The 14689-nt window shown below is 34.6% G+C and overlaps 1 protein-coding gene, 1 long non-coding RNA gene and 1 pseudogene across 3 annotated transcripts; 2 read left to right on the top strand and 1 right to left on the bottom strand.

Annotated features, from left to right (window-relative positions):
* The first annotated feature begins 739 nt into the window (after positions 1-739).
* On the top strand, positions 740-6151 carry LOC120086263 (uncharacterized; annotated as a pseudogene). The gene is made up of 7 exons (XR_016532519.1): positions 740-929; positions 1023-1205; positions 1356-1548; positions 2462-2548; positions 2709-3095; positions 4758-4899; positions 5261-6151. The product of XR_016532519.1 is annotated as an uncharacterized LOC120086263 (transcript).
* Positions 6152-6279: 128 nt separating this feature from the next.
* LOC120086262 (spindle pole body component 110) lies at positions 6280-9936 on the bottom strand. Its single transcript, XM_039042808.2, has 2 exons — positions 9524-9936; positions 6280-9190 (listed from the first exon to the last, which is right to left on the bottom strand). The coding sequence occupies exons 1-2, from the start codon at positions 9615-9617 to the stop codon at positions 6375-6377; spliced, it is 2910 nt and encodes a 969-aa protein (XP_038898736.2). The 5' UTR covers positions 9618-9936; the 3' UTR covers positions 6280-6374.
* Positions 9937-12339: 2403 nt separating this feature from the next.
* LOC150034075 (uncharacterized) lies at positions 12340-14238 on the top strand. The gene is made up of 2 exons (XR_016532380.1): positions 12340-12617; positions 14020-14238. It is a non-coding gene; the product is annotated as an uncharacterized LOC150034075 (long non-coding RNA).
* The last annotated feature ends 451 nt before the right edge of the window (positions 14239-14689 follow it).

Raw genomic sequence — 14689 nt, 5'->3', positions numbered from 1 at the left:
ATCGCATAACAAAAGCTATCCGATCATTTAACTTTGTAAAATTTAAAGAAAGCCTTAAAACGAGAATTCCATCTCGAATCATCCATCAACAATTCATCTACAAACATTTATCACATAAGTGCAATATAGATAAAAAAAACTCACCAGTATTGTAAACGAATTCGATGAAGAAACGTACAGTTACAAACACAAAAAATAGAAGAAAAAAATCGTACGGTGGTTGAGGAAGAATTTCGATGAAGAAGATCAACGAGGAAGAAGATCACGACGTTCGACGAGGAAGAAAGAAAAACAGCATTCAGCGAGGAAGAAGATCAATGCGTTCGACGAGGAAGAAAGAAGAACAGAGTTCAGCGAGCGCAGCAAATCAAATTTGAAGAAAAGGAAAATTGGCGAGAAGAAAAATCATGGTGTGAATAAGGAGAGTAGGAAAATCAATATGGTGTTTGTAATTTGAGAATGACGAGGAGGAAAATCACGGCATCGACGAGGAAGTAGAGTTTATCAAGCGAACACAGCAAATGAAAATTCAAAAAAAAGAAAATCAGCGAGGAAGAAGAGTATTTTTGGACATTTTAAAAGAAGGAAAACTGGAATTTGTTTTTACTGTAAAGTGTAAATATTATCGTTTTTTTCTTATTTATAAGAATTCCGTTAATATGAACTATTTTTTTTTTCCATTTTTTTTTAGATTGGAATCTTTGAAATTTACCTCGAGGCAAAAAGATTCAGTCACTTAGCCTTACTTCTGTGCTTGCGTGTCTATAATTGAGCATTGCACCCCCACCACCGTCGCCGAAAAGTCCGGATTTCTTTCGCAACCGCAAAGGCAAACGCTTAACATTCGTTTTCCGATTTCGTCTTCAAACAATTTCCGAGAACCGATTTCAGTTTCATCGGCGACGGTCACCGTCACCGGCCCTGTACCTGTAAGTTTCTCTTTTCTCCATCTTTCTTTCTGTTCAGTACTTCACTCTTTGGTTGTGGTTCCATAAGTTTCTCTGTCGTTCACGTATTTGCAGGGTTTAGGGTTTTGGCTGACCTCGGATTAGAGGATTTTGCTCCTTTTTGTTTCTAAAAAGGCTTCTCTTGTTCTCGCTGCTTTTCTTATGCGATTGCATTACGGGCTTTATAATGATTGAGAGGAAAGAGTATATAAGGACAGGGACAATTAGTATGGAAGATTGTTCCACTCTATTGGAAAGGTATTAGGCCTTTCTATTTCCTGCCACATACTCGATGTCATGGAATTTGACGATTTTTCCTTTTTTGTTTGTGGTTAACTGTTACTGCTAAGTTTTTGTTGGTCACGTATTCGGGTGCTATTTAATAAGAGTTTTTGGCTTGTGGGACAGATATTCAGTAAGGACGATATTTACTTTGCTTCGGGAGGTGGCTCAGGTTTCGGGAGTGAGAATTGATTGGCACACATTAGTGAAGAACACGTCCACTGGGATTTCTAATGTTCGGGAGTATCAGTTGTTATGGCGGCATTTGGCTTATCGTCACACATTTCTGGAGAACATGGATTCTGTTACTGATCCACTGGTCAGTTTAGCAGTTTTATGTTGATTACAAGACAATACCTTTACCTTATTCTTGAACACAAAAATTGTGAGCTTAAGGAAATTTCATAAATAATGGGGTTGGGAGGAATAGTAGGATCTCTGAGGGCTGGAAGATCTTTGGAGGAGGTGTGGGAGGTGGTGAGGTTTAATGCCTCCTTATAGACTTCTGCGACTTGAATTTTATTGTAATTATCATTCTCTAGGACTGGTGCTTTCCTATAGGCTGTGTGTGTGTGTGTGTTATTTTTTATTTAATTTTCATAAATTCTTTGTACATTCTTTCATTTTTTTCCCATGAAAGCTTGGTTTCTTATTTAAGAAAATGTGAGCTTAAGAAAGTATGAGAAATAAATCTAAACTAGAAGTATGAGAAAGATTTTGAAATGAATATGATTGATTTTGTTGTTGTTGTTGTTGTTGGTTGGTTTTTTTTTTTTTTTTTTCCGGATGTTCACTGGAGACAGAAGAAAAGGATGATTTTACCAATATAGCCTTTTCTATCATAATTTTGGATATGAAATATATAACTGAATGGGAAACTCTGAAGTTCGGACTATTCTAGTCTGGATTTTTAAAAATTAAAAAATGCCTTAAAATCCAGCGGAAATAAATATACCATTATATGAGAAGATTTTTGTGCTGTTAAGTTTTCAGGCATAGGTCATGTATTGACTCTGTAATTGTATTTTAGAAAAAGCATTTTGAACCAGACTTTTGACATTTGAAAGTGTCTTTCTGTTTGTTGAAACCACTGGAGTCCACAACTAACTGAATTAACTTTTATTTTTTGGAAGAGAACTAGTTGAGTTTCATGGCATGTGCTTACAATTTTGATTAAATGAGTTTAAATTTGCACAGAGGGGATGCTCATAATTTAAAAGTTTGATTTACAGGATTATGATAGTGACCTAGATTTTGAAATAGAACCTTTTCCATCTGTCAGCAGTGAGTCCTCGAATGAAGCTGCAGCATGTGTGAAGGTCAGTTCATTTGTTCAAACAGTTTTTTCCTTCTAGCTATGTGGTTTCAAACTTTAATGTTGTCAACATTCAAGACAAAATTTTCTGGACAATGAAAATCTGTTCGTAGTTCTTGGTTTAGCTAGACTTCACATTTAGTTTCAAATCAATGTCTTGGCAGGTACTGATTGCTAATGGTGTACCAAGTGAGTCAGATGTTCCAAGTAGTTCTGCAGTTGAGGCCCCATTGACTATAGGCATATCCAATAGTCAATCATCCACATACAATCTTGAAAATTATCAATCTGCTTGTTTGATGCAAGGGATGTCTGTTACGATTCCACTTTCCCTTCAGAGACAGCCTATTCCAATGCCATCAGCAACTGAAGTACTTGATGTGAATGGAGCAGCTGCTGCTAATGCAGCTTCTCGGAAAAGAAGAAAACCTTGGTCAAAGGCAGAGGATTTTGAATTGATGGCTGCTGTGGAGAAGTGTGGTGAAGGAAATTGGGCGAATATCTTGAAAGGAGACTTCAAGGGGGATAGAACTGCTTCACAACTATCTCAGGTGTTCTTTCATACTTTCTTTTCGATTCTATTCTCCACTCCACCATTCCTTTAAGTTAATAAATTATCCTATATTATATCAATTTCACTAGTACATTCCTTATTTTGATCTTGTGTGGTTGTTTTTTTTAAGAGAAAAACTTGCATGGATGTTGGAGAGATATTTGTTGCAATATCAAAAATTTAATTTGCAGATGTAACAAAGAATATTTTATACTTCTACTGGAACCTTTAAGTTTGCAGTTTCAGAAGATGGATAGTTCCTTACTTTCTACTTGGATAGACAATCACTTCATCCTGTAGTTATGTTCAAAACTTGCAAGCTGTTCTGGGAAGAATCTATGTTTTTGTACAACCTAGCTATACACCGTTCATTCTCTTTAACGTTTCTACATTTCAAAGGTTGTGGTCTTTTGAAGAATGATCCTTGTATTCTAATTTCCTTTCTGGGAAATCATTATCAACTATTTGCATCAGGTGTTGAAATTATCTCTTGGATTGCCCGCACTAGATTTTAACGTCCAGCTGTATTTTCTCTGTATATAAAATATAATCATTTATTGAGTGTGGAGTTTATCCATGTCTTTTCTTCTGAATTTGTCTGAGCTCAATCAGCATATTATTCAGATACCCTTCAAGAGCAAAACTAATAATTTGTTATGGCTTTATTCATATCCTTTGTCAACTACATATGAACAAGGTTTTAAACATCAAAGAGATGAGCCTCAGATTTTTCCTGTTGGCTTGGTTTTTTTTTTATTTTTTTGGGTATGTCTTTGTATTATTTCATTTTTTCTCAACGAAAGCGGTCATTTTTTTAAAGAAGAAAAAGATGAACCTCAAAATGTTTACTACTATACCACATCTGATGTAGAGAGAGGAAAAATTAGGTTAATCTTGGGTAAATCCTAGATTAATCCTTTTGTACTATCCCTTTTATGTATTACTTCCCGTATAAATAGGGAGTCCCTTCTCATTTAATGGATATAATCCTCACTTTAACAAAGATTTAATTAGATTCTTGGAGAATTTCTCCTTTTTCCCTTGGGATACCCCACCGTGGCACTGTTCATTGTTGTGAGGCCATCACGTATGGGATTAAAGGATTAAAATATCGATGTTGATATTGATATTGATATTGAGATTTCAATTTTACGGATATATTGATATAATATCAATATTGCAGGTATTTTTATAAAGAAATATATAAAAATTATTAAAATTAATAATTGGGTTGTTTTATTTTCAAAATTTAGTTGTCGATCTTATTATTAGTATTCAAATTCGTATTGGAGATTAATAGATGACTATTTGATATGTTTTATGTGTATTTATAAAAGATATCGGAGGTATCAATTAATCCATAATATTGAAGTTGGACCCTCCAATTTATGGATGTATCAACATATCAACGATTTTTTCAATCCTTGATGGGATTTCACAATTTTCCTGGATCAAATCCTGACAACTGCGTGTCTCGTCACCTATCTAAATCTTTATGATGTCCTAAGCATGTAGATTCTTACGTCCTCGAATAAAATCTATTATATAGGATGTATAACCTTCAGTTCTAAGCATGCAGATTCTTTTTCAAACTCTAAAATCTTATTTATAATTGGATATTCTTCCCCTTTTTTTCTATTAATTTATTTTCATTCTGTAGAGGTGGTCCGTTATTAGGAAGCGACGTGGTAATTTGAGTGTGGGAGCTAGCACCTCAAGTACTACTCAGAAAGCTCAGATTGATGCTGCACACCGTGCATTGTCCTTTGCCCTTGATTTGCCGGTGAATAACTCAAAAACAGGTTGTTCTATCGACCTCAATCATTATCTTGTAATGTTTGAATAACTTTTAGTTATTTATTATCAGCTTTTTAAATTTTATTTTTTGGATCATTCTGTTGAAAAGTAACTTACCCTTCCATTCAAAGTAATATAGATTCGAAAAGATTGATGGCGGGACTGAATAAAACAGGCTGATTTTTCAACTTCTGAAGCTTTCAATGGCTGTTTGTAAATAAAGAAGTCACGAATAGATTAGTTGACATGATCGTGTGATAGCTCGATTTTTAGGTGGATCATCACGTATGTTGTTGCACTTATCTCAGTAGTTTTTGTTGCTTCCATTTCTGCAATTTGAAATTTTTCTTTATTTACTTGCAGCAGCAAATTCAAACATAAACAGTAGTGTTGTTTCTTCTGCAAGTGGTGCCGAAGCTTCGGTTCAAATGCAGAATCAGTCTCCACAGATTTCCATGCCTTCAAGGCCGCTACTGGTAGAGCCTTTACCTTCATCAGTGAAATCTGGAATCATCACTTCCAAGAATTCATTGATGATGAAGTCTACTCACAATTCTGATTCTATAGTTAGAGCAACTGCAGTAGCTGCAGGGGCTCGGATTGTTTCTCCATCTGATGCTGCATCTCTGTTGAAAGCCGCACAGATGAAAAATGCCATCCACATAAAGTCCAAATGTTCACCAATGCACTTGGATGCACGCCCCAGTGTACATTATATTTCCACAGGAAAAACACCAACTCCAGGCTCAAACTTTGTGGTTGGTAAATCTACTATGCTAGGCAATAACTCAGTGAAAGCTGTCTCACCAAAAGTTCAGCACAATCGTTCTACTGCCATTTCGACAAACCCACCATCAGACCGAGTAAGCCCAACAACTGAGTCTCCATTGAAGCAAAAGGTTAACAGTTCAGAAGAACGCAAAATTTCCGAGCTAATCATTACTGCAAAAGAGGAGTTTCGAGAAACAGCAAGGCAAATGATGTCAAGATTAGGGGCTGATCAAACATAAAAGGAAGCAAGAACAAATCTATACCATATAATCAAAATCATGGGGGCCATAGCACAAATAATAAACAGCCGAGCTCAACAAGCCCGGCAAAGCAGGTGAATGTACAGAAACATCAGTAGGTGTAACTAGTGAATGATACAGCAACAAAGAATTCCAGGTTTTCTTACTAGAGAATGAACATTGTCCACCTTTTATTTTTTTCCCTAAGAAATAGTATAGTGTGCATATATAGTGCCATTTGTTTTCCCTTGCATTCTTTTATTTATGAATTCTGTTGTTATTTGTGGCGTGGGGTCAATGCAAACGCCCGATGACAATACTAAAATTTGGAAGCTCATATTCTTCAACAAGAAAAGGAAAAATTTATAGCTACTGTTTATCTGTAATTGAAGGTATAAATTCATTCTTGAAATTAATGGATTTTATTCCTTACATTACATTGGCGAAATTACACCCTAAAAAAAAGCTCATCACTGAGGTAGGGGCCCTTTAGCTAGATCGCTATATTGTTTCTGTAGTTGTGGACTTGCACATGAAAAGAGTGATGGCTTTTGCCTCTTTAACTTCACCCCGAACAAGAAAGACCGTAAAGGAATTCGTGTTCGGCTTAACGATTTCGATTGTTGTATGCTTTTGCCTGCTGAAATACCAAATTCTTGATCAAGTTTCTCCAAAGCCTTCTCAATTTGGACTTGTAGTACTCTTACCCGGCCCTGACCGACTTGTAACTCATCAGCTATCTTCCTATTTTCTTGTTTCATGTTGAGTACTTCACCTTGAAACTTTGCAGCTTGATAATCACTCAGCTCTGTCTTTTCTTCATCTGAACCCTCATCTGTGATTCTTGATATTTCACTTTGTATGTCACATAAGGATGAGAATCTATTGCATAGTTCATCTTTTAATACTGCACTATGTTCCAACCAAAGTGATAATTCGGTTTGTATCTCTCTCAAGTGTGTATATATTGGCCGAGCATCGGATTCCATTGCTTGTTGATGTTTCACACTTCCTTCTTGCTGCTTGTTTTCTCTCAACTTCTGCAGCTCTGATTGCAGATCATGGATTGAAGTCTGGAATTTTTGAATCTGGTGGACTGCCGTGCTAAACCGCAACCAAAACTCGAGATTCATCTCTAGTTGGCCATCAATATGGGAGCGGAATCTTTCTTCTGTAGGTGACATGGTAATGAACTTATCACCCCCAATCGATTTCTTGTTTACATCCTCTTTCTTCGCCAAACTTCTTGAATTTCTCATTGATTTGTAGCTTTCTTCTGTGGGCTCAATACCCCGCTCGCCATAAGAATCGAAAATCGAAACTTGATCTATATATGGAGTAGAGGATTCAGAGTACAAATAGCTAGGAGCCTCATGAATGCTTTCTTGAGGTAGCTCTTGGTCCACATCTCTCGCATTCGTGTCTTCATCTGTTTCGCCATTATTTACTAATGATTTTATAACGTCATCTTTAGAGGAAATAGCGTCTTTCAGTTCTTTAACTTGCATTGCTAATTCAAAGATGCTATCACGGTTCTTTTGTTCAACTTCACTTAACTTGTTTCTTACGTCTTTATAGTCTCTTAGAACTGAAGTATACTCCTCCAGTAGAATCTTTTCTCTATCTTCTATTCCTTTCAAGAACAACTGTCTCAAGGTAGGATGTTTTTCTTCCTCCTGAGATTCATTTGCCTCCAAATCAAGAAGAGTATTTTCTGTTTGAAGTTGTGGTCTCTCATCGTTTAACTCGTGTCCTGATTCTATTACCTTTTCCACTGCAAGACCAAGGTTCTTATTATTGCCTGGAATGGACTCTTTCTGTTCCTCATCTATAAAAAAATCACCGAGTTTCAAAGTTCCTACTTTCCTTCCATCAAATTCTGAATTTGTTGAAAATGTTGATGTTTTCACATCGGGATCGACCATCATCACATCTCGTGAGAAGTCACAAGTTTCAACATCATCCATTTTCATGGTCTGCAATCGATCAGATAAGTGATCGAGATTAGTACTTGCTTCAATGAACTGTGTTTGAAGGGTGTTATTTTGACTTTGTGCATTCTGATTTAGATTTTTCACTCTGGCGAGTTCAGCCTCCAATTCCTTTATCTTCTTCTTCATGTTTTCTGAACTTTCCACAAGAATTTCCTTGTCTTCTTCCAACTGTTGGACGTTCGCTTGAAGCATGTCTGTTTCTGATTTTAGTCGTCTTACCAGAGATGTTTGAGAAGAAACTGCAGCTTCTAGTGTCACAATTTTATTTACAAGTTCATCAATTTTCTCAGCCAACTCAGAAATGGTGAATGAGCTGTTCGAATCCATTTCCAGGTGTTCTCTGATCTTCTGGTCAAGGAGTTCTATATCGTGTTTGTCTTCTGCCGTGCAAGCAACCAGTTGATCTGAGATTTTCAATCCTGGTTCAATGCCTTGATCCTCATGAAAATCAGTGGACTCATGATGGTCTGTCGGGTTTGGAAGAAACTTACATTTGAGGCTCTCAAACTTTTTATCCACTTTCTTGATTCTGTCGTTCTCTAGTCTTGTTTCTTCAACTGTTTTCTCCTGTTCCTCTTGCAACTTGGTCAGAGTTTCTCGACAAGAGTTTAGAGCAGTTGCTGCCATTATAGTTCGAGCTTCATTATCTTCAATAATAGTGCCAATGCCGAACTCGTCTTGCAAGTTGCTGACTCTTTTTTGCATCTTTGTGATACTGTTTTCCATATCCCAATATTTCTCACACTCACGCTCATACAAGCTCTTCACAAATTCCATTTCGGTCTGTCGAGCCAGAATTTCTTTTTGTAGCATATCAATCTCTTCTAGGGCTTCGGTTTTACTAAGCCCTGATTTTGGAGTTAAAGCAGCTCTACTTGTGGGAGTGCTTGCATTTCTCTTTAGTTGTGCCTTTTTTCTTATCATGGAAGGGCTTCTAAAACCCCTCTCAGGGAACTTTGGAACTTCTGGGATTCCTAGTTTTGGTGAGCCATCCAATTCACTTGAAAATTCGTGAGGACTTTTGGTCGGAAAAAAATCAACTTCACAGTCATCATCATCAATTGTGTAATGAACTCGTTCAGGAAAGATCGAAGCTATTGTCCGATTTGCACCTTGGAACTCTTTCGATAGGTGATCATATCTCTCTGCTAGAGCTCGATATGCTCGGAAAGACTCTTCTACATGTTCTACAAGTTCAGGCCTCTTTCTATAATACATTTCAGCCCTCTTTGCAAAAGAATCCCCATCGCCTTCAATGATTCTCATCATGTTATCAACCTTTTCCTCCATGTCTGCAATTCCACGAGGATTTGCATTTAAGCACAAATATCATTTTAAAACACTCTCAGCTAATGATTATTTTACAATAAACCAATAATTTGCGCTGGAAAAAAAAAAACAATCAATCAATCAAATATAGGTCATTCTATTCCATTCGAATGCAATTGAATCCGTACACCAAAAGTTTTACATACACACTACAGATTGGAATTCCTAAAACTACATTGTACATAACATAACCTTCAAACTCGAATCAATATTTATAGTGTAAAACTAGATCAAGGAAATCCTAATATATAAGCTTGAATCAAGAATTCAGAGGCAAAAACCAAATGCAAACGTACCGTGGAGGTTCTGTTCGAGCCATTTTGATTGTTTCGTTCTGATATGACTGGCCCACCACCATGAATATGCATTACTAGCAGCTCTTTGCAACATCTCTTTCTCTTCTATAGAATCGAAAGAGATCCAAAATCCATCCGAGGAGGAAGAAGAAGGCAAAAAAATAAAACGTTCGTTGATAAAGAAGAAGCGAAACGAAAATGAGAATATGAGAAGATCACAGGTGACAGCAGCAACGGAGGAGAAGAGTGGATTACAAATCTCAGAAAAGAAAAAAAAAAGAAAAAAGAAAAAAACACCCTAATTGTTGAAGATGAAGAAGATGATGAAGCGAAAGGGCGCCAGCAAGCAATGGAAGATGAGATTGAGAATATTGAGAGAGATCACAGGCAGCCTATAGTCATGGATGAGAGGATACAGCGGCTTGTTTATAGCTGTTGGCAATGGAAGACCGAGACCTTCTATTTAGTTCCACGTGGCATTTCCGGGCTGGCAACCTTTTCTTGCATGACTCTCCATTCTGTTATCTATTTTTTATGTCTTGTAATTAATTTAAAACTGATCTTGCACTAAATTAATTCATTAAACTTATTATCTAATTCGTTACTTCTTCCCTGTTCTCTCATTCTTGATCTATTTCAGTTGTGTGTGTGTGTTTTTATCAAGCCATATCTTTCAGTTCTCTTTGTTGAAACACTTTTTATCATCATTATTTTTTTGCTAAATCACAAATTTAGTCACTTATATCGTACATGGTTTTATATATAATGATCTTTTTGGTACATGTCTTATGTTTTTTTAAGAAAACAAATGCACGTCTAAGGAAAATAAAATAAAATAATATATGTATCCGATTTATTGATTACGCTAATGTAATATTAATGAAAACTGAATATGTAATAACAATAGTACAGAAAATTTTCTTCAAAATAGATCAGCACATTGTACAATAAATGTGATACATTTTTTTATATATATAGAATATAGAGTATGTTGGACATTCACTTTATTTTATCCAGATATTTACTTTCAGTTAGGTTGCCTATTTTCTAGTACATTTTTGGACATTTTTATATAAAATATACAGCGTGTCTTTTTTCTATTATTAGTTTCTGTCTCATAAATGAAACTTGATTCTACTAATTAATTACCTTTTCTTGCTTCAAACTACAAACCGTTTCAGCTATTGCTTTTAAGAAGTTATTTTAGTTGTCTTTTTTGCAACATTTTTGTTAATCTGTTATAATGAATAATTTTAGTAACTTATATGGTGAAATAGCTAGAGATGTCCACTATTTTCACGATGACGGAGTTCCAAATGGGATGGAGATTCCCCGTTTAGACGAAGAATGTGGGAGCCCGAAAGCTAAATGGGACAAGGACTGGGAATGCATCCCTGTTCCACGGGAATCCAATCCCCACGAATTTCCGTGGAGAACTCCTATCCCGATTCTCGTGGAGAATTTGACAAAGATAAAGAATGAAACAGGAGTGAGAAAGTCATCTCCGGCTCTACCCTACCCCACTCCATGTACATCTCTAGAAATAGTTTATATATGAATGCTTGGATTGGTGCTTATCCCTAAACCCTTTTTAAAAATAAATAATTATTGAGTTGAGATTCCGTATACTTATGATAGTTAAATATTATCATTGTATATTTATGAAATGTTTTCTTTGAGTACACAAAGAAAGAATCTAAATATTTTTTATCGAAAGGTTGGCCAATCATTTTTTTTATCTCTTACATTTTGTTTTTAATTAACATATGGATTATAAATTAATTACAATGAATAAAGTTTGATAATAATTAAGTGTATAGCAACATTTTTAAGGAGTTGCAAATATAGCAGAATCTATAAATGTTAGACGCTATCGCTAATAGACTCCTATAAATTATATCGTTGATAGACTCTTATTAATTATATATATATAAATATTTATAATCGCTTATAAATGATTATATTATTTGTATATATTTAGTTTAGTGCTTCTTTTTATATTATTTAAATAATAATCTTCAATATTGATAACTGAATGATTTTTTTTTAAGAAAAATAACTGAATGATGTTGGGTATGAGTTTATTCTTTATTTCCACCTCACAACTTGTTAATGTCAAATAATAATAATAAAAATATTATATAATCTATATAGTAAAAGTTTTAACGCACTTCTTAAATAATAGAATATACTGCACATGTCACTTTATTGTTACGTTAGACACCCTATGCGGTTATTAATTAATTCGCCATTGTTACGTCATAATGGTAAATCATATATATTTCGGTGTAATACTTCTCTATCCAACCTAGACTCAAAAAAAAAAAAGAAAAAGAAAAAAACAAATATAGCAATTAGATCCAAAATATTAGTAAATATAACATAATTTAGATCCAATTTTCACAATCTATCGATGATAGACTACATCGTTAATAGGAGTTTATCAATGATGAAGTCTATTATTGATAGATTTTGTTATATTTTTAATTATTTAAAAATATTATTATACATTTAATTATTAATCTTAAAAATATTATCAATTATAATTATCGAAAATAAATATAAAATAAGGTGGGCTTTTTGGACCTCAAGCTCGAATGGGTTTAGACTTAATCCATCGGGCCTAAGATTATTAATTGGGATGACAACATAGAAGGCTCTAATAAAGGGTTGTCCAATTTTTTTATTATTTACAAAAATATCTTAGTAAACTTCTTATTGTCACAAATATTAGGGTCCAGTTACATTTTCATCCCCAAAACCATTTTCAAAAAAGAGACTAAAAGGTCCAATTACGTTTCTCTCTCCTCATCCATATTAAGAAATGTGTTTCCCAATAAAGGACAAAAAATATCTCCAAAATTTAAAATCTGGGATCTTCTCCATCTTCACTCCTCTACAACCATGTCATTTTCATCACAGACCGTCGACTGATTGGCGGTGTCTTCTTGGAGAGAGACAGAGAGACTTGGCTGACAGTGGACGCGCGATGACTGGTGCGGTGGGTGGTCAGATGGCGACAGACGGAGATGGGTGATGCCGGCAAGAACTTCACGAAGAAGAAGAGATGAAGATGGAGAGGGTTATTGTGCATGTAGGTCAATGAACTTTTTTCCTAATTTATTTATTTCGATATATACGGTGATATATGTACTTTTCTGTTTTGTTGGAGCTTTTATAGGAATTTTGGTATACACAATGATGTATTATTAGTTTATTTGATATAAATGAGGCAGGAAAGAATTTTGTTTTTGTTTTTTTTTTTTTTTATTTAGACTTCATGTTTTATGATATATATACTTATATATATGTTTTACGTTGAACATTGAGTACATTTCTAATTTATATAATGTGGTAGATATCTTTGTTTATTTTAAAATGGAATTTATGATAATATATATATATATATATATATATATATATAGGGATATAAATTAAATTTATGATATGTACTGTGATTTATGTTGAATATTGAGTTAATCTGTGATTCATATTTTGTGGTATATTTCATATATTGGTTTATAATGTGTTTTATGTTGAACAATTAGTCAATCTGCAATTTATATACTGTATCATATTTCATATATTTGTTAGAATATTTTTTAGTACCTAACACAATGTTGTAAGGTATATTTAAAAATAACCATGAATCCGCCAGAAGGATGAATAAGCCGTTGCTGTGAAAATGAAAATGTTTAGACATGAAAATGGAAAAGAAAATCATATTAATTGTAAATGGGGAGAAAATCATAATGTTCTAAGGTATATTTAAAAATAATTATGAATCCGCCAGAAAAATGGATAAACTCGCACACATGGTCTGCAAAAGCAGAAATGAAGAATTAAAGAGCGGTAGCTGAAAGATTGGAGAAGATGATGTTGGATTTAAAGGGTTTGGAATACCTCGAAGTGGAAGCAATTGACTGTCGTTGTGTCCCGTTTTCGTTTTACAGAATATGAAATATAGAGTGATGGAAACTTTGATAAACAAAACTAATTAAGCATGCATTCTCTACAATGAATTATGGAGAGGAGGAAGGGATTGAGGGGCTAACCCTTGAAGAACCAAAACCTTCACGTATCCTCTCCACAACCAAGAACGATCACAAACTATCTTCTTCTCTCAAACTCGAACGTTGGAAGGAGAGCAACCCAAAACAGTAAATGATGCTCCAATTGAACACCACTACAAGGAGTCTGAGTTAATCTCAAGGATGAATCAATTAAGAGGAGTGGGCTTCCATTGATTAATTTTGGTGAGGAAGGAAAGATTTCTTTGAGAGAAAAAACAGAGAATTCTTGTAGAGAGATCACAAAAGATGAAGATGACGCAGTTCAAGATGCATCCCCACAATATGAATTTTCACGTTTTTATGAGAGAGGGGGACAAAGGTAAATATGATTTACTTGTTCTAGAAACTTGTTTAGTGGAAAATGACCATGATGCCTGGGTACTTGATTCAGGGGCCACTAATCACATTTGTTCTTTTTTATAGGGAATTAGTTCCTTCCAGCAGCTCGAAGAGGGTGAAATGACGCTCAAGATCGAAATGGGAGACATCATTTCAGCTCGTGTAGAGGGAGCTGCTAAGCTGTTTTTTGGAACTAGATTTTTGTTTTTAGAAAACTTATACATTGTTTCCAAAATGAGGAGGAACCTTGTTTCTATTTCCTTTTTAATTGAACAATCATACTCTATTTCTTTTTAGTTCAAATGTAGCTTTCATTATGAAAAATGTGTGATTATTTGTTCAGCTAAACTAGAAGACAATTTATATGTGTTAAGACCAACTGAATCAAAAACACTTTTGAATCATGAGATGTTTAAAACTACTAATACTCAAACAAAAAAGCAAAAAATTCCTCCAAGTAACAATGATATGTATCGTTTGTATTTGAGATTAGGCCACATAAATCTCAATAGGATCGAGAGATTGATAAAGAATGGACTTTTAAGCAAGTTAAAAGATGATTTATTACCTCCATGTAAATTCTATCTTGGAAAAAAATGACTAAAAGATCATTTAGTGGAAAAGTTATAGAGCCAAAAATCTTTAAAGCTCATACATTCGGATCTTTGTGGTCCAATGAATGTAAAGGCTAGATGAGGGTATGAATACTTCATCTCTTTCATAGATGATTGATTATTCAAGGTATGATTACTTA

The sequence above is a fragment of the Benincasa hispida genome, chromosome 9 (genome assembly GCF_027475165.1).
Source record: "Benincasa hispida cultivar pf3 chromosome 9, pf3_genome.v1.1, whole genome shotgun sequence".
Taxonomy (NCBI): Eukaryota; Viridiplantae; Streptophyta; class Magnoliopsida; order Cucurbitales; family Cucurbitaceae; genus Benincasa; species Benincasa hispida.
The sequence above is the reverse complement of the archived record's forward strand: the minus strand, read 5'-3'. Positions and strand labels throughout refer to the sequence as shown.

Excerpts from the sequence above, each read along its gene's own strand:
- LOC120086262 (XM_039042808.2), bottom strand. The coding sequence starts at position 9,617 with ATGTTGCAAAGAGCTGCTAGTAATGCATATTCATGGTGGTGGGCCAGT. Across the intron at positions 9,191-9,523 it reads GCTCGAACAGAACCTCCACG|ACATGGAGGAAAAGGTTGAT; the intron begins GTACGTTTGCAT and ends GTGGAATTGCAG.